Genomic DNA, 21,788 nt, shown 5'->3' on the forward strand with positions numbered 1-21,788 from the left:
CCAGAAACAATTTTTATTATTTTAAATATAATTTTATGGATGTAAAATACGAATTGAAACAAGGTCTCACATTGATGAATGAATTTGCATTATGTTGCTTAAATGATAAGTCAATGGTCATTTCTAACAAGAAACTGATTGCAACTGTATATAAAATCAGTCAAATATTTTTGTGTATTTTGTATGTTAATGATAGTGAATGTCTACTAAAAAATTTATTAAAATCTTCCTTTATTCCTCGTTAACGACTTACAGAATTATTCTTCACTCATGAGTAACATACTATTCACCGTTATTTTTTATTCGTAAATAATCATCTATTATTAGATCTATATTAACGCATCGTCTATTATTTCTCAAATACACAACCGATGAAGACACAACGATTAATCTCCAATTCCAGAAACAGGTTATTCGATAACCTATTCAGCATCGCACCTCTCAATGTTTAGAGGTCATCAAGGTTGAATGGATCGCTGGAGTGTGGAGTACGTGATGGAAAGGGTGGTGGTTATCTGCTGTGTCACTCTATATATAAAGCCAAGCCAGCACCCCACGCGATATTAAGAACGTTCACCGCATCTGCGGTAACATGGTTTCCAGTTACAAGGTACTTACTCCATAGTAACTCGTTTACAATTCACCGACCAGTGCAGCGATGTGTTCACTGTGCAGAGTAATCGAACTGATCGGTATCGAATAATTAGAAAGCATTGTTATAAAATAATACGGTACAATTAAAGCACCGGTCTCGCGGGATATATTCACCGCAGAGTGTATTCGTTCCGGGTGATTGTGAACATCGCGGTGCATCGTTAGTTCACTTGCAGTGCAGTTTCACAGTTGATCGGTGTTCGTACGCTTTTTTATTTAGATATAGTTTCGATCGCTTGGTGAACAGTGATTTGTGTGGTTAATCTTTCGGTTCATTTTTTGTTACGTAAGAAATTAAACAATGCACTTGTTAGGATACGAATTTTTTTATTTTATAAATGATGCTTAATGACATAACTTGATGCTACATTCAACGTCTTACTCACATAAAATATACTCATGAAATTAAGTAACCACTTTCTTTACAAAACTGAGTATGAACAAACTAACAATATGAAGACAGATGATTTTAAATTATAAAAGTAGTTGATTATATATTACAAACTTTGAAGGAGACGAGTCAGTTATGATCTCAAACCCATTAAAATCAAGTACAATGACTGAAGTAAAAACAGTCATTCAAATTTCTAACCAAAGAACTTTCCTGAATTAAAAAAGTCACTTAACACAACATACTTCAAGGAATATACTACATTCTTATAAATTAAAGTGCAAAAATGTCTGAGAAGATAATAGTTCGTCCAAGAATTAAACCTTTCTTTTTTCACACAATTTAAACATGTCAAATCATTTGAAGATTTAAACATTTCAAGTCAGTCACAAAAATATTTCAAATTCATTGACATTCTTTGAAATTACATGGATATTCCATTTCTTGCTTGTAGAAATTATCATCTACTCGTAAGATGACGCCATGGTTGATGGCAATTTTCTGTCTGGCAACCGCGGGCTGCTCAAATGTTACGGATCAGCAAACATCTGAGACACATCACGATCAACAAGTAGCGATCTTGAAACAGATCAGAAAAGTGAATGAAGACGGCTCTTACACGTACGGCTACGAGGCGGGTGACGGATCTTTCAAGGTGAGGTTAGGGAGTTATTGCAGTCGTTTAATGCAAAAGGCATGTAATGGTTCTCTGTTTCTTCATACTTCGTGACTATTTTATAACTGGAATGCTTTGCTCAGAGGAAGTATAACAAATGTACTTCTATAAACAAATCGTACAAAAATATTTACATAATAAAATTTATTTGAATTATACTTCAAGTATCATATAGAAGTAGAAATATGTAACTTGTGTATCTAAAAAATATTCTTATGGAGAATGAATTTTTGAAGGAAGATATTGCTTATGAAACTATAAAAGAACCCACTAATGGTTTATTTAACGTATAGTATTATATAGTGTTATAAAAGTATTAATAACATTAATGAAATTTAACTTTAGAATAATTTCTAAAACACGACAAAGTTGTACCTATGAAACAGCATAAGAATGAATAAATCAGCATAAGAAACAGAATCCAATATGTAATAAAATTTGAAAACAAAATTTATACGTAGGCAAATTATTTTTAGCCATAAAACTCGCATGTCACCGATTAGAATTTCTGAAATACTGCTGAACATAAGAAATTATTGTCAGGTCGAGAGTCGCGACGTGCTCGGCAACATCAAGGGCACGTTCGGTTTCGTGGACGCGGACGGCGAAATAAAGAGGGTGTCGTACTCCTCTTCTAACGGGACGGGATTTAAAGCAACCACCGTGTCCCCATTGCAGGAACACGTGTCCGTCGTGCAGAGCATACCTCGCCTTAACCGTACGACAACGACGAAGAAACAAACCGTTCCCGACTCGACCAGCGAATCTCCGACGAGATTATCGGTGGTGCAGTCGATACCACGAAACAGAAACAGAAAGAAGACAACCTCGACAACGACGACCACCACGAGCACCACGACCACCGAGCAACCGGAAGGAAAAAGTAGAGTACGTTTCGTGATCAATGGTCAGCAGAGGCCATTAGTGGCCGAAGAGGAAGGAGCGGAGGACGAGGACTCGCAAATTAACCGGCCGAGTACGGAGGACAAGACAGCTACCTACCGGAGGATCATCTTCGCTAAGCGACCGATCGACCAGACTTTGAGACCCATTTCCGAGGACTTCGTAGAGAAGGATGACACCGGGAAAGTGACAACAGGGAACGCTTTGAGAAGACAACTACACGAGGACACCACGAAACCGAATCCTATAGTGGAAGGCAGCAACGACGACCATTCCGACGTTTACGGCGGTTCCCTGTCCACGACCCGTCCTCTGTTCACCACAACCACGCCTCCGAGGGTTCTCCAACGCGTTTCCGGCAACCGCGAGAAACCGAAAGTGTACCTGAACCGAGAGAATCTGGGACCCTCGAGGTTCGAGAACGTGAAGTACGACAGCTCCAGAGTGTACGAAGCAGAAACGAAAGCGCCGCAAGAAGAGCGATCGCAATCTCAACCGGTGTTAATTCGTGGTCCCACGCTGCTGCCTGAAAATCGAGAATACGCGAGACAGGGAGCTGAGCCAGTCTTCGTCAGACCTCAACCGGAACAATTTCTTCGTGAACTACCAGGAGGGAGGATCCTGGTGCCTTCTCCGCAGAATAACATCGAGGAGGACCCAGCCTACAGGCCTATTCCTCTTAACAGAATCCTTCTGCGTCCCCTACCGAGTCAGCAACCTCTCTACTCGACGACTACGGACGCAAACATTCATTACTTGACGGAGAATCCTCTTCCAGAGCAAGAGGAGAATGCGAGAGTCTCCATGGCGCCGGGGTACGCGCGTCCGAGACCCTTTCTGCGACCCATGATCTATCAAGAACCTGAACCGAGACCCAGACCTGTTCTCAGACCTGTCTCTCCTCCGGTCACACACGCGGTTGACGACAGGGAGTATCAAACTACCCCGGAGTATCCCTACAGGGGAAGCACCATAGCTTTGCCGCCAGAACCCCCGAACCCCATTGCACCTCCTCTGAGTCGTCGCGATTTTCAGCTGCTGTTGCGAAGACTACTCGTGAGTCAGTACGGTGTGCAGGCTCTGTCTTATCCCAAAAGCTACTTGGAGGACGCGTTATACGATCAGCAACCGTATCCTTCTTATCAGCCCGCGTATCAGACAACTGGACCCCGCCCGGACATCGGATACGATCAGCAGGTGTCTCTTCAGTATGGAGATCGTGTGCCTCTCAGACGACCCGTGTACACTCGAGCTCTGAATCCGACTGTTTATCAGTCGCAACAGTACGATGATTACAACGAAAGATACCCGAAGAGAGTTTATAGACAGAAGTTCTATGCACCGGAGGTCACCGACGACGGAGATGAGATACTGCCTGCGCCTATCAGGGAGGCGCTTCTGCTCAGAATGCTGCAACTGGCGATCAATGCTGAACGACCACCCATGGTTCCTACTACGATGATGACCACGACGCCTGCTTCCAGGTACAGGAAGACGGGACCTGTTCGGAGTGTGCAGATCATCGGGGATGACGAGGAGGAGGAGAAGGAGATGATGAAGAAGAAGATGTAACGGGTAGAGTCTTAGAGAAATTTTTTCAAAATTGCAGAGTTTATTTTTTTAACGATGATTTTAGAACACAGGCAGTGTAAAAAACATATGAATTGAGTACCATATAAATATTGAAGATTAGCTTGTATAAGATTTAGAGAAATAACTTTTGAATTATTTATTAGTTATTTATACTTTTTTACTCAACACGTATTCGAAGTATTGCACACTCACGAGGTCACCGTTCATTTTGCTTCCACAATTTCAAACATTAAAATTGAATTAATATTTTTAAATATGAAATTCTCAGCAGCTTGCAAGAGATATGAGAATATTTTTAACGCGACACTTGAATCCAATTTGGGCAACGAAAGATCACGATATCGCAGTACAATTCATGTTCATTTTTCTTAATGAGAAGCTTCGCATAAGGGATCGTGAGAATAAAGGAAAAGTAACGTTGATAGACAATCGCAGCGACACAGTTTTCACGGAACATACTGAAATCACTGGCGAAACGAATCGGCTTCTCAGAAAGGGAAATGTCCCGTGTGTTCGACGATTTTCCGCACGACAACTTTCAAGTATCTCGCAACGTTTGTTTTTTTGCTTTCAAGTCGGATCGTCGCTGCCTCTGGAATCGAGAAAGCAATTAAATCAACGTATATATATGGTCAACCCGGTATGTTGCGTTGATCTTGCCCTATCCGGTTGTGTCACTACAAACGTTAGCACATCCAAAGATGACCCTATAGAATAGAGCACTGAGCAAAATTTATGTGGATACGTTCAATGTCATCGTCACACTTATCTGGTTTACGATTTGGATTTTTTAAGAGAATTATGTGGTGTGTAGACATAGTGGGACACATAGTAATGGCAATTGATAGTGGAGAAAAAATTCATAAAAAATTCATCAGTCGACAAAATTCATTAAATCAACAAAATGGCTGCCAATGCAGAGGGTTGAAAATTCGTTGCACGAACATGGTTGTGTTTTAGTTTATCTGTTATCTTTGTAACTAAGTATCTTTGATTGCACAGTTGTCAACTTCTTATATTTTGATTGTGTTTCTTCATATTCTGTTTAATATTCTTTTTAACACATCTGAACGGAAGCTTCATCGTGATGTTTCGTCAGATGGTAATTCTTTCGGTTTGTAAATCTCATCTATGTTCACAGTGCTATCTGAAACTTCCTGTAAATTTGTATTTTAAAATCTTAGAGATTAGAAAAGTCTTAGAAATAGAAGAGTAGAAAATTCTTAAGTTGCAACACTTCCAAGTTTCTAAAATGCAAATATGAAATATTTCTACATATTCAAATTTCCAAATTTGTAAGTGACTAAATTTCAGTCTTTATAATCCTTCAAATACTCAAACTTGTGAGTTTAAAAATTAGTAATTCTCTATGAGTCTCCAAAACCTTAACAACACATGTCACAAATCCTGTATGCAATTCCACACATTAATATGTCAGATATGAAAGAACATACCTGACATGATTAATAGAAGTATTATACTAATCATACTCCCCTAATCACATCCCTATTATCCCAGTATTTGTACATTAAATCTATATTCATATAAAATTTCACAAAATCCTCCACCAAAGATCCTCTCCAAAAATTTTAAAAAGCGAAAATAATTTTCAATAATTATTTTGAGTAACTCTTGTCGATAATATTGAACGTATCGATTCACCTGACGTCCTTTAGCCTTCGTTCCATTGTAAATATAATATTATATAAGCCAATGTAATATACGTATCGAAATAAAGCGAGCTAGATTACAGATAAACGTGGTGTGAGAATTCATTTCATAAGCCTCCTGAGAGCCAGCGTACCAGGAAAGAATAATAACGTGTCTGCCGTTCGTAATTAGCATCGCAAGTTGCGACATTTTACTGTCGGATACGAGAACTCGTTTGTTTGTTAGAAGAACGTGTTGCATGTGTTATGGCTGCACGAGGGTGTAAACCATGGGATTTTGCACGTGATTTTCACGTATTCAGCATGCTGCTTGCCAAATCTCCGGATGGGGACACTCGAGAAAGTTTCGGTTTATGGGAATATCAGAATGTTTCGTTAAAGAAATGACAGTTTGACGGTTTTTATGGTAAAGTGAAATCGCGATGATTGACTGTTTACTTGTATCGTGATACATCTGTTATTTATTGGAATTAACTGGTGGAAAGTGGATGCTGAAATAATCACGTGCAAGAGTGGATTGTAGGTTTTATGAGAAGTTTGATCCTGAAATTAGTTCTCAAGTTTCCTAATTTCTTAATTAACAGTGAACAAATTAGTAAATTTTTGAACGTTCAAATCAAGCTTTGAAGTTTTCAAATAATCAAGTTTAAAAATTTTCAAGTGTACAAGTTTAAAAAATTTTAATATTTAAATTTTGATTTTTTAAGTCTTTTAATTTCCAAGCTTGTAAGATGTTAAATTTTTCCAGATTTGCAAATTTTTAAGTCCTTTTCTCAATTTGCTAAATTTGTATATCCACAAATATTCAAACTTCCAACTCTACAATTTCAAAGATTTCAAATACCCCCATTTTCCAATTCTTCAATCTTCCACATTGAAATTATCAATTTCAAAATTGTTAATTTTAAACTCCTCACAGCCTGTCATTCGATAAACAGAGAAAACATGTCTTTCATGAATTGGAATATTAAAATCAATCCACGTATGTTTAAATCAATATATTCAATTTGTGTATTACGCAAACCGCATTCAGAAGTGATATATTTAATATGAAATAGAACGGAAGCCAGCTCAGCGTAAATGAACAAGAATTTCTTTTTTCAAGCATTCGATTTTTCCGCTGGAACCGGATGCACGTGTGAAAGGTTGTCGTATAAAGACAGAAGCGTTCGAAACCGCGTTCTTATGCCCCGCAAACTGTGACTTCCGGTATCCTGTAAACGTGCCAATAACGTAGTTTTAAAAGGATATAGAAATGGTTTGCCTTCGAAACGGCTAATTAGAGCGGTCGTTGTTTTCATTAACTTTCCTCGTCGGAAAGTCCTCGTAAAAGATGGAGTATTTCATTGTTTTGCCGTGCGTGTACACCGCGCAGATGTATTTATGTGCAATCGTAGAAGAAACACCGAGAGGAAGAAAAGTGAATTCACAGCGTTCAGATTACCATCTTGATTAATCCTCGAGTTTAGCCAACAATTGTGTAGCAAAATATTGCAAAACAGAGTTATTCCGCAGACAATTTTATACGCGTTTCTTCATTTCATACTTCGTCACGTAATAAAGTTCACAGTGAAGTACTATTGTCTTGGTTACTGATGAATGACTTTTTTGGGTTTGTAGGAAATTGTTTGGTAACGAATGTTTTTATGAAGCAAATTAAACTTTGAGGAAATTGTTATATAAAATGTATATGTAACATAAATTAAATTCAGGAACAAGAATTTGTAAAGAAAATGCATGCTCTTTGATAAAATTTAAAAAGTGAAGATAGAACGAAAATTTAATTTGAGGTTCTTTGCGGAGAATCAAAATATTTGTAAAAGTCGATTACTTCATTCAAATCTTTTAATAAAAATTATCATGCTTTATTTTTAATAAGTTTTGATTTTGTCAAAATTTTCTCTTCAGCTATTAATTTTGTGAAATAAACAGCTTGCAATTAAAAAAATCTTACAAAGATGTAATTATACATGTACCTTTATTTGTTCACTTATTTGAAGATATTTTAACAAAAATATTATAAACGAGTCACTAGGTCTAGTTAAAAATTATCTTATCTATAATACACGCTATATACACAATATTGGAACACATTTATTCTAAACTTATCAATCATTTCGCTAAATAATCATTTGCTAATTCACACACATGTGGTGTTTCATATATGTATACATATTTCAAATATTTTCAGAAAGAGTCAAAATTTAAAATTGTTCATTTTTCAAAAGATCACAAACTTGTTTCAATGTAACAAGACAGAACTTTTGTTGTAAAATTTTATTTTGAAAAATCTGCAATTTTCAATATTTCTCGTGAAACACATGTGTATTATCGTGATAACTCATGTGTGCTTAAAATTACAAAAGATGTGCATACGGTTTTAAACTAAAGTATAGAGATTTTTATCAGTGATCTAAATAAGGAATTGATAGATTATCAAACTTAAAATTGATAAATTGATTATTTATCAATTTTCAATTTATAATTATTACATATATATCCTACATTATTACTGAGCATGTTCATGCAAATACATAATTCTTCTCTTTCAAACTAGTCAAATATAATCTATTCTAAATGTATTATATTGGTTTTTTATTCTTTCATACGTCATAAATGTATGGACATTCTTAACCTACTTATACTTCACATTTTTTATAGTGCCTTTACAAAATCCTGACTCTGACTTAGTTAAATGTTCATCAACAAAAATAAAAAAAATTAAATTTTTTCCTAAAATAAAATCAAATCTCAAAGAATTAATTTCTTAAACAAATTGTAACTCAAATAAGAACAGTTTCATTAAAATTTAAATCTTTCAAAAATAAAATATGAACCGTTTGCAGTCCATTAGAAAGTGCAAAAAAAATTTCCTACAAAATAAAATAAAAACAGCAAAATGTGTAACAAAAATTTAAATTGTAATTTTGTCGAATTAAATTGATTTTTGCCAATAATGGTTGCACCTTAAGATTCCGTAAATTTCAACGCAGTCGCTATCGGTCAGAATTTCATAATAAAAGTGAGGGTACGAATGCTTGCATGACTCATAACACTCGAATACCTTTAAAATACTGAATAAATACGACAATCCCCGACAAATTCAATTAGACGCTTGCGAAACTTTCGAGTGAACCGAAGCAGAACGGGGCACATTTTTCGCACTCTCAGCATCGTCCTCCAGAGAATAAGGACTGAAAGGCTCTGTTTGTACACCTACGTCCTCGTAATCGAGTTCCAAGGCATCTTGTTCGTAAATGGCGTCGTGACTTCGTGGGCGGTCGACAGATGCAATCCACGGTTGTGGAACGCCTTTTCCAAGGGCCAGGAAAACAGCAGCGGTTGATAAAAGAACAACCGAAGCAACGCCGAAAACTAGCCGCCAAGATCCTGCAATCTGATACAAATTTATTATCACTTTATCCGAATAACAAATTTCTGTTATTGATCGTCGAAACTTTTCTTGAAACTTCATTAAAATTTATTAAATAGTAGTTCACAATAGTAGTTCAATTTTCTTCAAACAAAATTCTGGGTTCTTTATATTTTACAATTTTGGGATTTCGAAATTTTGACACATTGAGATTTACTTTGAAACGTTTTAATTTTTTAATATTGGGACTTTGAGGCATAGAGTTTTGTTATGAGAGATTTTTTAATATTTTAATTTAGATATGAATGTTGAAATGTTAGAAATTAATGGGACACTGAATAACTTGATAGAGTACATGGTAAGCATGTGAATTGAGAAAAGTTGTATACAGGAAGCAGATTATTGAATTTGACTGTATGATGGTGTGATTAGTATCAGTTTGTCAATATGTCAGTATGATCAATGTCAGTTTGTCAACGAGACAATATGATCAATGTCAGTTTGCCAATAAATCAATATGTCAATATGATCAATGCCAGTTTGCTAATACACGAATGTGATTAGTGTCAGTTTGTTAACACATCAACGTGATCAATGTTAGCTTCTCAATGTGTTAATTTGATCAATGTAAATTTGTCAATATGATCGACATCAATTTGTCAATTTATCAATACATCGATACAATCATCAATATATCCTAATTTATAGTAAATCTTGTTTAGTTCATAGAACATGTTATTAAACACGTAATTTGAACATTCTCATACAAAAGTGAACCAAGTTAATCCAAAGAAATAACCTTGTAAATTTATATTTAATTTTCAAAATAGGAAAACTTACAGAACCATGCAGAGCTTGGGTAACAAAGTAATTAGCGGCTAATAATCCCGCTGCCCCTAACGTAGAGCATAATGCACATGCAGCCGCTGCACAGGCTGGAGATTCAACAGGTGCAAGGTCTGCTATAGCTGCTAGAGCACCTGCGGGTGCAGTTCCAGAAACTAGGAGAGCAGCTATGCCCAACCAAGCTGCCCCCAGAGCTTGACAACCGGCATAGCCGGCAACAAAGAGCAGGGCTGCTGGTATGAAATGAGCTGTAAAATGAGAAATTAGTCTGCGTGAATTTATAACAGCGTTTCTTTAAGGGTGAGTCGCGAAATGGGGTCGTAAAGAGAAACGTAGGAAATGGGGTCGTAAAACAAAATGGGGTCGTGAAAATTTAGTCGATATACAGTTAAACCGAATTCACTTAATTTAATCTAAGAAAATAAGTGCAATAAAATTGGAAAAAATATTGAGTTAACTAAATGGAAATATTAAATTGATTGGAAGACATTTTCTGTGTATTTAATTTTGTAGATCAGATTAATAAATAAAAATATAAATTAACATGGTCTGAAAATAAATTACAGAGGAATATTTGCATTCGTTATAAATTATTCGTTTTAACATTGTTAAATGATTTAATATTATAAAAATTATACGAATAAATTATTCAAGTATTGTAATAATTATCAAGTGAGAAAGTATAATTAAGATAAAAATTTTTAAGAGAAAAATAAATACTGCAAGTATAATATTTAATATACTTAACGTGACTACATAAATAAATATTTTCAAACAAATTGTATAATCTATCAGCAATGTTAAATAGTGTCATTGGACGATTACAAATAACTGCAGATATTAACTACATATACTACGATTTAATCTTTAGATTTTTCCACGTGTAAAGATTATTTAAAATAATCAGCAAAAAGAAATCATTTATAGTATACAATAAACGTAAAGATGAACATGATCTGTCCATGTGATACTTATGCAAGTTATCCAAAAGTTGTACTTCCTGTACATTACACGGTCATAAATCACAGAGATAACAACCTTTTGAAAACACGAGTCATTTAATTTCTTCGTTTTAGACAGACACGATAAAATTAGGTGAGTATTCGTAAAAGTGTACACACTTTTAATCGCAATACATACCAGTGTAAACTACCAGCTTCCTTGCTGTGGTTGTTGAAACTATTTTAGATTCACGTACGTGATCCACAAGTAGACCGCATGTTAATGCCGCCATAAAATGGCCGATGTGAGGTAATGTTGTGAGAACGGAATCCTGGAATTTTTATAAATTTCAAGCTTCATTATCATTCAGTTCTTTTTATTTTTCAATTGAGTATATTTTACTTGGAAGTATTTTTCAAATTATTTTTATTAACAGAATATTGTGGGTGAAGTATGGTGGGAGTTCTGAGAATGTTTAGATGTATTTAGAAAATTAAATCAACATGTACAACGTATACAATGCATAGACGTGTATATTGCACGTAGTATAGTACAACATACATATAGAATGTATACACATATACATTGCATACAGTATCATACAACAAACATATATAACATACATATGCATTGCATGCAGTGTAATACAACATACATATACAATGTATACACATGTACGTACAGTATAACACAATGTATACATGATTGATACAGAATGATACTGTAGCTAATTATAGAACAGAATATTTAAAATAACTATAAAAAAGGGTAAAAATAAATTTTGATGTTAAAGATCAAGATAAAAATTCGAAATAATGTATTAATTGCAAATTGTTAAAATTGTAATGAAATAAAAAACTTACATTGGCTGTAGAGAATCCGTAGATGAGTTTCAGATACTTTGTCATACCAAGAGCAAGGGTGGCATCACCCCATTGGTTACCCATGGTTGCTACAGCAGACGCCCATACAGGAACAGATCGCAGCAGTTTTCCCCATGGAATTACAGCTGCCTGTTTTATCATAAATTTCAGTTATTATTTTTTTTTATTTGTATTGTTGCTAACCAATGCAGTAATATTATTTTTCTCTTTTAAAGCTGTGAGCGCATGCTGTATGTAGTGAAGAGGTGAACATTTATAAAAAATTTAAATTTACAAATTTGGAAGTTTAAAAATGTACAAATTTACGAATTTAGAGGTTTATTATAAAAATTTGGTAAAATGTAGAATGTAGAAATTTAGAAATTTTCAAGTTTCGAAATTAATTAAAATGTATACCATATGTGTATGTATGGTAGCAATTGTCCATTAATTTTTTATCGTCGGTTCTAATATAAATATAACCTATATTATAATCATCATAACCTACATACCGATAACCTTGTACTTGTTATCAGTTACAACCGATATATCATCAAACATAACCTACATATTTATTATACCACAACATATTATATATCACCCCCTACGTATCATCACACAAAACCCACCTATGTGATTTATTAAATAACAAGAATCTGTATACCAAACAGTGAGAATATTTGCAATTTCTGAAATAGCAAACATTCCCATTTTTCAAAAATTTCACCCGAGTGCCAGAAAATTTATACCTTTATTTGATAAAGGATTAAAATTCATGCAATATCTTCACGACTGAAAGATTACAACTTAAACATCTTCAAGTTTTGGTAAAGATCAGTTACAACTTGACAACGATACAGTTTATTCAATATTTAGAGAGACCCCAATTAATATACGTAACGCCTAATTAATCTTCTAAAACAATGGCATCTTCGTTTTAACAGTGCAGTGTCGTATAATTTATAAGACATTTGCTCGTTTTTTACGTGACAAATGTCGTAACACGTACATTACGTTGCCAAAACAGGCTGGAATGTATACATAGGCATAAATTACGTTACCATTTGTAATCCCAAAGAACACAATCGGAAAGGAAAACCGAAAGATATTACTTATCTTTCGTTTCATTTTCCTTTTCAGGAAAAGTGACGCAAGTTGAGGAAAGATGAATGTAAAATTGGTAATGCGATTATTGGAGATAACTTAGGACTAAATTAATATCGTATTTGTATGTTCGTGAAAGTTGACTTCTTCAGAAAGTTGATTTTTATGAAAATTATCAATGTTAAGTGAAAAGTTAGTTACAATTGATTTCATTATTTACAATATTGTATAGAATTTAAAAAGAACAATTTTACTATCATAAAAATGACAACATGGAAGAGCAAACTTTATACAAAAGAAACTTGAAACTGTTGTTTAAAATTAAATATAAAGAACTAATAAAGAGATAATGGAAGATGAATTGAATACGAAGAATTATTTAAAAAATTGTAACTGTAATTGTTCACATAACTATTCTTGTAGGTAATACATTTTTATTTATAAAGCAAGAGCAACTTTTAGGTTTAGACATTTCAGTCCTTAGCGATCTAAGAATTAATAAATAATTTAACTACTTGATAGAACTTTTAATTAAAAGAAGTAGAAAGTTCTGTATATAAAATAAATATTTTTTGTTGAAATATTCTACTCGTCTTCTTCAAATATTTCACTCAGTAATTATGTAAATAAATCAGATGAAGCTTTCAGATGATTTGATGAAACCTTCTAATAAGTAGATGCATAAAAATATTTTCTTAAAGAATGATTCTTACATTTGTGTCGTGTTGATACGATTTCGGAGTGTCCTTCACGAATCTCCCGAAAGCAAAGTACCAACATAATGCAACGAGGACGAGACCATAACAGAGAGAGTCTCTACCGAAACTTCGAACCATGGCTGTACCTAACCACCCCGTGAGGCAGTATCCAACACTGACAGCTATCGAACAATTTTCATTAATAAATGTGAAAACAATGAAATTTGAAAATGAACACTTACCAGCATAGCAACTGAAGTACCAGCTTCTGTGATTGCTTTTGAACCATGTCATTGCGAACATGTGTGCTGCAGGCATAGTTGCACCCTGTAAAAGAGTTCGTTTATTATTTCTTCTATGAAATCGTTACTTTTATTTTTGGTTAAACTGTGTAACGTTATAATTACAAATTATTTGTTAAAATTAGAAATTGCCAATTATAGTTACAAATTATATGTTAAAGTTTCAAGTTACCAATAATAATTACAAATTATGTGTTAAAGTTTCAAATTACCAATAATAATTACAAATTATGTGTTAAAGTTTCAAGTTACTCGTTAAAATTACAAGGGACTCATTAAAATTACAAATGACCCTTTAAAATTACTAATTACTCTTTGTAATTATAAATTACCTATTATAATTATAAATTACCCATTAAAATTGCAAATTACCCATTTAAATTATAAATTACTCATTAGAACTACAAATTACTCATTACAATAACAAATTGCCCATTAAAATTACAAATTACTTATTATAATTACAAATTACACATTACAGTTATAAACGTACACTCATTTCACTATTTTTTTAAAATTCATTTTACATCAAACTTTCCAAAATTTGTTTGTCAGTTTCAAAATATTTTAACGTTGCTATAAAAACATTTAGCACGTTAATTTTGTCATAGCTTCTAATATAATCTTCCTATAATTACAACCTAAATTTTTTCCAAAATTATAATACAAAACATATGAAGCTGCAGTGAAGCAACACGAGCATAATAATAAAAACACGTTTGACAGTATCATCCAGCAGAACGATAAGACGTAAATAAATCGTCGAGCTTATCAAATTAAAGAGTGAATGTTTAATGAATTCATGATTATGCAATTTTATAATATTGTTTATTCTCACCGTACACAATCCCTGAAAAAGACGAAGAGCCACGTGCGACGGACCTCTCCATGCGGCTGGTACCAACAAAGACGCCAAACATGCGCTGAGAACCGCGCGCGAAAACACCATCGATGGTCCCGATCTTCCCCATACCAAACACCCTCCCAAAATTGGCCCAGCAACTTGTCCCCATAGAAACGCTTCTCTCATTATGGACTCTGTACGTTCCTCGGGTGGTAACTGTGAGGATATTCGATTATAACGTGTTTACGTTGTGAACGCACGTGAAGAAGGCACGAGTAGAATACAAATTCTAAATTAGGGATTTTATTGAAAAAGTAGGAAAAGTCTTGTAGTATTTATGGAAGGTTGTTATAATAATATAAATGGGGTAGGATCTGAACGTTGGTGATGTAGAATAGTGATATATATTATTAATAAATTGATAAATTGATAATAAAGTAAAATGGTAACTTAGAAAATTGACTACAAAGTTTTATACTTTGAACTATGGTGGCGACAGAGTGTTAATGATGTTATGAAAAATCTTTATGAGAATTTGCTTTGTGAAATTTGCTAAAATCATGTGTGGAAATATAACGACAGAATTACAAGTACATAATATTTGAATAGTGAAATATTATCACTGAATATGTTAGTAATAACTGATTTAGGTGTCAGTAGATTGTAAATAAATTTCGTTATTTCATCCAGCTAGTTAGTTATGAATTTAGCTATTTTAAGTGTCAGAAGAATTCACTGAATTTCAACAAAATTCAAGTTCAAAATTCAACAAAATGCTATCACATTTGAGACTTCATTTTTAAGCAACTATGAATAAAAGAATAAATGCAGAAATGTTTACGTTGATGTTTCTTTAAAAATAAGCATGATGGTACCTGGCGAGTGCGGTTGGATGATGTGCGTGACTTCTGATGAGCAGGTTTCTGAAACAAAATGTGAACAATGGAATATTAAATAGGTCTAAGATGTTTATCATCCGACGTTGAAGTAAAACTTTCAGTTAAAAAGTTCATGTTCCTTTAGTAATAAACTCTTCCATATTTGTTAATCACTAAGATATCGAAAATATTCTACGTCGGGCGATACACAACTTACAATAACATTATTTAATGATCCATTGTTCAAATTTTATTCCAGAAATCTACTTATCCTAAATGAATTTCTAGTACTATAATAATGTACTACTTTCGATAAATGAATCATGGTTGAATGTATATGAGTTGAATTTGATATTTTAATATTTGACATTTGATATTTCTAAAATTATTTGTAATAACGTTTGCAGTATTTTTTTTTTTAAATTATTTTCGATAAATTGTGTATTTTTGTATGAATAATTTATGGAACTTTATTGCATGATTTTGTCATGATTAGAAATGCATACATTTAATTTTATCTAGTGATAAATCAATTTTTGTGCTTATACTATGATACTTGTAGTTATTGTTTTACGAAATTTACCTCCATAAGTATAACTTCGAAATCTTCTGTTCGGTTACGACTACTGACGTTGACCAGCATGTCACAATGCCAGGATGTGTCGATGATGGCATGATTGTCTTTCTGATTGGCAAGCAATGCAACTGAAGAGCTGACTTCAACTGCACCGCAAAGCGCAAACCCCACTGCTACGAGCGCTGCAACGATGTGTCGCGCTCGTACAGCCGCTAAACAAATTACATTTTCATTAAATCATTTATTGCAATTTAACTATACCTAAATCTCCTGCTATCTCATTGAACATATCAAGTTATATACAATTTATAAAGAGAAATACTACCACTCTTCATTCTATAAATCTTAACAAAAAACATTAAAAAAGTACAATTTATAAAGAGAAGTACTACTACCCTTCACTCTATAAACCTTAACAAAAAACATTAAAAAAGCACAATTTATAAAGAGAAGTACTACCACCCTTCACTCTATAAACCTTAACAAAAAACATTAAAAAAGTACAATTTATAAAGAGAACTACTATCACCCTTAATTCTACAAACCTAAATAAAAATCATTAAAAAAGTATCAAAACTTGTATATGTTAAAAAATAATCTTGAACATACAATGTCTTAGATCTGAATCAATTTTACATAGGAACCCAAATTATAAAGAAGAACTTAATCATAAAATGTAACCTTTACAAACATTCACCGATTTATTACAGTAAATACGATTTCATTTTATTAAAGTACAAGACAATGACTTTTAATAAATTCGTCCACAGTTTGAACTTCGTCAATGAACCTCGTCACTATTTTATAGTAACAAAGTAACTCTTGTTACTATAAAATATGCATCGTTACTATAAAACAAGCTACTGTTACGTGCATTGTATTGGAAACACTGGTCGTCACGTGTAATACGTTTGATGTAGATAAGAAAATCGAACAACAGACGGTTTCCATTTCAATATTCAATATCGAACCATCTAAGGTTAAAGACAACCCTAAAAAATATCTCTTTCATATTTTAATATATAAAATATTACAAAACGAAAATTTATACACCCATCATATTTTACTTTATAAATTCCGTTTAACTTTGACCATCTTATACCATTCAAAAAATTGTACATCACAAAATTGCTTTCTCGAAAAAAATTGAATTTAATAAGATTTTTAATTGCATTTTAGGGGATGGAAATTTTATGAGATTCTACGATCGATCGGACGAACCTCGAAGTTCTTTAGAATATTGTTTATTTTTTAATGCTACCATGTTTCGCGAATTTTTCACTCTCTCGATTAACAAACTCTGCCATTTGACAAAACTCGAAAAGAGCGAAATCGGCGAGTGCATACCTCTCTTATCTTCCGTTGTTTGACTCTACGCCTATTATCTCTTTCCTACTACGTACAATGAAGGCGACCTCGACTTTGGTTTTTTTGGGACATAGTGCAAACAGTGGTTATTGAAACAACAACTAACTAGATAAGAAGAATTTTTGTACAGTTTTAACCAAACTATTGGGTGCAATAGGAATTCCCCAAATGAGGATAATTATTGAAGTTATGAATAAAATTTTTTATTTAAAGGATATGTACTTTGGGGATTTTTTATATTTAGGACTTTGAAATTAGTAAATTTTTAGATGACAGATTTTGGAATTTGAAAATTTGGGAATTTGGGAATTTTGAAATTTGGAAGTTTTGGAATTTGGAAATTTTGGAATTCGGAAATTTGAGATTTTGGAATTTGGAAATTTTTGAATTCGGAAATTTGGGATTTTGGAATTTGGAAATCTTGGAATTTGGGAATCTTGGAATTTGGGAAGCTTGGAATTTGGGAATTTTGGAATTTGGAAATCTTGGAATTTGGGAATCTTGGAATTTGGGAAGCTTGGAATTTGGAAATTTTGGAATTCGGAAATTTGAGATTTTGGAATTTGGAAATTTTTGAATTCGGAAATTTGGGATTTTGGAATTTGGAAATCTTGGAATTTGGGAATCTTGGAATTTGGGAAGCTTGGAATTTGGGAATTTTGGAATTTGGAAATCTTGGAATTTGGGAATCTTGGAATTTGGGAAGCTTGGAATTTGGAAATTTTGGAATTCGGAAATTTGAGATTTTGGAATTTGGAAATTTTTGAATTCGGAAATTTGGGATTTTGGAATTTGGAAATCTTGGAATTTGGGAATCTTGGAATTTGGGAATCTTGGAATTTGGGAATCTTGGAATTTAGAAATCTTGGAATTTGGAAATCTTGGAATTTGGAAATCTTGGAATTTGGAAATCTTGGAATTTGGAAATCTTGGAATTTGGAAATCTTGGAATTTGGAAATTTGGAAATTTTGCTATTTTGGAATTTTGTATTTAAAAATTCCAAAGTTTGAGAGAGAGTTTTAAAGTTTTCATAACTCTAAATTTTGTCAAACAAGAATTTCTCCATTTTATAATCTCTAATCCTTACAATTTTAAAATCTCCATCCTTCCATACTATCTAATCACAAAACTTCGTTGCTCTCAAAAAATAATCCATTACAAGTATCATTACAGTTTTCAAAATTCCCACAAAGATTTCGAAGGTATATCTTTTCTCCTCAGATAAGATCGTGTATCGTTTCAACCTACCTAGACAGCATGGAAAATTTCATGTACATCATACGAGAAATTATATAATTAGAAGACAATCGATAACATATCATTACATCGTCGCTATCGTACAATGTACGGTTTATTATCATCATTGATAAAAAGTGGTGCCACAATTTTTGTCCACGTTACTATTTACACGATGTAATTACGCGTGGATCATTGTTTTGGGTATTGCTCTTTTAACTCGCGTTGTAACTGCGACACAATTGAGGAAAACTAACAAATGTAATAATATGTACACTGACGATAACGTTGAGTACCTATAGATGTCTGGATACAGATTTACCTAAGAATTATCTAAATATTACTCATCGAGGTCTGAACATTGATAATTCGACATTAATAAAATTAAGTATTATGGATTATTAACAGTCTTATATCTGGCGCCATGTATTTGCTATTTTTGTACATAAGTTGTCACGCCATTATTGTTCGCTGCATTTTTATCTTCTCTTCATGAAATTTCAGTTAAAACTCTATTTAATTAGTTATTTACAAGTTTTATTAATTATTTTGCAAGATTGATTTGATGTTAAATATAATTCTATACATAGGTGAAAAAGATGGAGGTACATTTGTAGAAATGAACTTCTAGAAATTCTAAATTTCTTGAAATATTCTGTGTATAAAAAGAGTGAGGAGCAATGTTAAAATAATTAATAATTCTTGAGTTGTTTCGAGTAAGAATATTTTTTAAAAAATCTTGCAAATTGAACTTTTTAATATTAAAATTTTTTTAATGAAAATTATCATGAATATAGAAAGTAATGAGTTGAAAGTAATTTTAGTAAACTAAATTTTGGATGTAAATATTTAATCTTTTTTGGGAAAACTTATCTTTTTCTTTTAAGGTGATTATATTACTCAGTTTGCCTTTTTCTCTTAAGGTTATTTTATGACATAGTTATTCCAGTATACTACTGGTGTTATTTAGTCTTAATATTAATCAAAAGTACATTACATTAACTTTGCAACATACAAAAATTACATATTTCTTGATACTCATTTAACTAAAAGTTAAATTTCAAGATTTTCACTGTGTGCACTTAACGTTTACTTTACAGTAATTTAAAATAATTATGAATTAAATCTACAACGTTATGTAGGCTATACAAGACAGCAATAGTCGTGATAAAAGTAACTACGAAACTTTTCAAGTATGATTCACAACTACCAAAATAGTGAAGTATTTAACCTAATAATCCTTTTGATCAAAGTAATTCTTTCATCAATCTTCAAATTTTACGAAATCAACCTTATTTTCCCAACAAATTATAGTACAAAACATATTTGGAACAGTAATTGCTAAATAGCACTCGCAATATAGTATTTAGAACATATGAAGTAATCGTTTTGAAAGAATAATTGGTTACCTTTCATTTCCCGCGCCGCATGTCTCAACTGGACACTTCCACGTTTAAGACGAACGAGCGCTGCCATGTCTATCGAATGTACCAACGTATAGTTCGAGTTTTCATTACGTGGCACCGACACTTTGAACACATTTTACGATGTCACTCGGGACTTTTCACTGACACCTCTGTACCGAGATTCTGGACCAATCTGACCGTAGCGAGTTGCACGAACCATACTGGTCATCTGGGAGTACGAGTGAATGAACATCTCTGTTAACGAGACTTGATACAATAAGTACCTATGCCAGGTCAGCCTTGAATCACCGTTTCAAGCCTGCCTCGTGATATTTTCTGGTCTGTGTCAGAAAATGATATCGCAAAATCTGTACGCGATAACAACGCGTTTGATAAAAATATTTAATGAAAACAGAGTCTCAGATTTATCGGTTTCAGTTTCAACGATCTGTGATTTCTTTGATTTTGAAAATTGATGCATAAAAATATTTAAATCGTATATGAACCTTGTAGGGATTATAATGGTCTGTGAACTTAAGTATTATTTAGGAAATAATAGCAGAGTGTTCGATTTAAATATGAGGACATTGAGTATTTTATTTTGAAAAATTTTCTTTAGACTTGTAGAGGTATAGGAAGAAAAATAGGAGAACCACATAACTAATATGTAGTATAGCTATAATTTTAAATATTTAGTTTAATTTGTATTATTTTTTAATTTGATAGTTTTCAAACAGACATGTCTATCGTACCATATCATACAAAAGTAAAATAAAGTTGAAATTTCTACGGACAAAAGTTAATACAGGCAATCAATTTCAATAGTTAGAATAAAGGAGATTTTGTATAATATTTGATGAAAGTTAGGAAAGCAATAAATTATGCGAGATATGATAAATCAATAAGTAATTGCAAATTAATAGATATGGTATAATACACATTAATACGGTGATTAATAGATATCTTACAAAATATGAAAATCTAAATCCAACTAGAATTACTTTTCAAAGAGATATGATCAATTTTGGACCGAAAAAGCAATTTTTTTTTAATGAACATGTGGCGCCATCTCTTCAACGAACAGGGTGAACTACACACTTTTGAAACTCTAGTTTCGTTAGTTCTTCTCTTCCACCGCTAGATGGCGAAACGTCTATCGTCTTTTTAGGCAATTCAATTAATGTTGTTGATTTTGTAAGCTTAACTGACTGTAATATTAATCAATTTACATCGTAGTGCAAGACCAATTAATTTCGAATTGTTTTGACTTAATAAACTATTACCAAATTTTGACCATTCTTAGGTTAATACTAATTAGCCTAAGAGTGTCTGTGGTGATCATCGGAGTCGTCGTCGGTCAAGAGGAATTCTAATTTCAAGCCGTCGATAAAGAAGAATTTCATTTGCATTTGATATTCAATTTTATTTATGTTCAATTGTATTTTTAAAAGACATTTATGTTC

General features: G+C 32.8%; 2 protein-coding genes across 7 annotated transcripts; one reads left to right on the forward strand and one right to left on the reverse strand.

The window, feature by feature from the left end:
* Positions 1 to 427: 427 nt before the first annotated feature.
* On the forward strand, positions 428 to 5,975 carry LOC100874961 (uncharacterized). 4 transcript variants are annotated; one of them, XM_012286581.2, is made up of 3 exons: positions 428 to 610; positions 1,500 to 1,700; positions 2,265 to 5,975. In XM_012286581.2, the coding sequence occupies exons 1-3, from the start codon at positions 593 to 595 to the stop codon at positions 4,194 to 4,196; spliced, it is 2,151 nt and encodes a 716-aa protein (XP_012141971.1). In that variant the 5' UTR covers positions 428 to 592; the 3' UTR covers positions 4,197 to 5,975. The 4 variants fall into 4 exon arrangements, with proteins under 4 accessions (XP_012141971.1, XP_012141972.1, XP_076389364.1 ...); XM_012286582.2 differs by having other exon boundaries at positions 430 to 610; positions 2,400 to 5,975; XM_076533249.1 differs by lacking the exon at positions 428 to 610 and adding an exon at positions 650 to 852.
* Positions 5,976 to 7,848: 1,873 nt separating this feature from the next.
* On the reverse strand, positions 7,849 to 20,623 carry LOC100882624 (sialin). Of its 3 annotated transcripts, none has more exons than XM_076533427.1 (10): positions 20,329 to 20,623; positions 16,321 to 16,526; positions 15,735 to 15,782; positions 14,854 to 15,075; positions 13,956 to 14,040; positions 13,729 to 13,895; positions 11,912 to 12,061; positions 11,247 to 11,379; positions 10,101 to 10,354; positions 7,849 to 9,284 (listed from the first exon to the last, which is right to left on the reverse strand). In XM_076533427.1, the coding sequence occupies exons 1-10, from the start codon at positions 20,393 to 20,395 to the stop codon at positions 8,991 to 8,993; spliced, it is 1,626 nt and encodes a 541-aa protein (XP_076389542.1). In that variant the 5' UTR covers positions 20,396 to 20,623; the 3' UTR covers positions 7,849 to 8,990. The 3 variants fall into 3 exon arrangements, with proteins under 3 accessions (XP_076389542.1, XP_076389543.1, XP_076389544.1); XM_076533428.1 differs by lacking the exon at positions 20,329 to 20,623 and adding an exon at positions 17,536 to 17,648; XM_076533429.1 differs by lacking the exon at positions 15,735 to 15,782 and having other exon boundaries at positions 20,329 to 20,619.
* Between the last annotated feature and the right edge of the window lie 1,165 nt (positions 20,624 to 21,788).

This window comes from Megachile rotundata, chromosome 7, assembly GCF_050947335.1.
Source record: "Megachile rotundata isolate GNS110a chromosome 7, iyMegRotu1, whole genome shotgun sequence".
Taxonomy (NCBI): Eukaryota; Metazoa; Arthropoda; class Insecta; order Hymenoptera; family Megachilidae; genus Megachile; species Megachile rotundata.

What these genes read in the sequence shown, in the direction of transcription:
- LOC100874961 (XM_012286581.2), top strand. An exon ending in CGGGTGACGGATCTTTCAAG is followed by an intron (nt 1,701 to 2,264) that starts GTGAGGTTAGGG and finishes AATTATTGTCAG; the next exon opens with GTCGAGAGTCGCGACGTGCT.
- LOC100882624 (XM_076533427.1), bottom strand. Translation starts at nt 20,395, where the DNA reads ATGGCAGCGCTCGTTCGTCTTAAACGTGGAAGTGTCCAGTTGAGACAT. An exon ending in GTACTTCAGTTGCTATGCTG is followed by an intron (nt 13,896 to 13,955) that starts GTAAGTGTTCAT and finishes ATTGTTCGATAG; the next exon opens with CTGTCAGTGTTGGATACTGC. An exon ending in CCCAAGCTCTGCATGGTTCT is followed by an intron (nt 9,285 to 10,100) that starts GTAAGTTTTCCT and finishes AATTTGTATCAG; the next exon opens with ATTGCAGGATCTTGGCGGCT.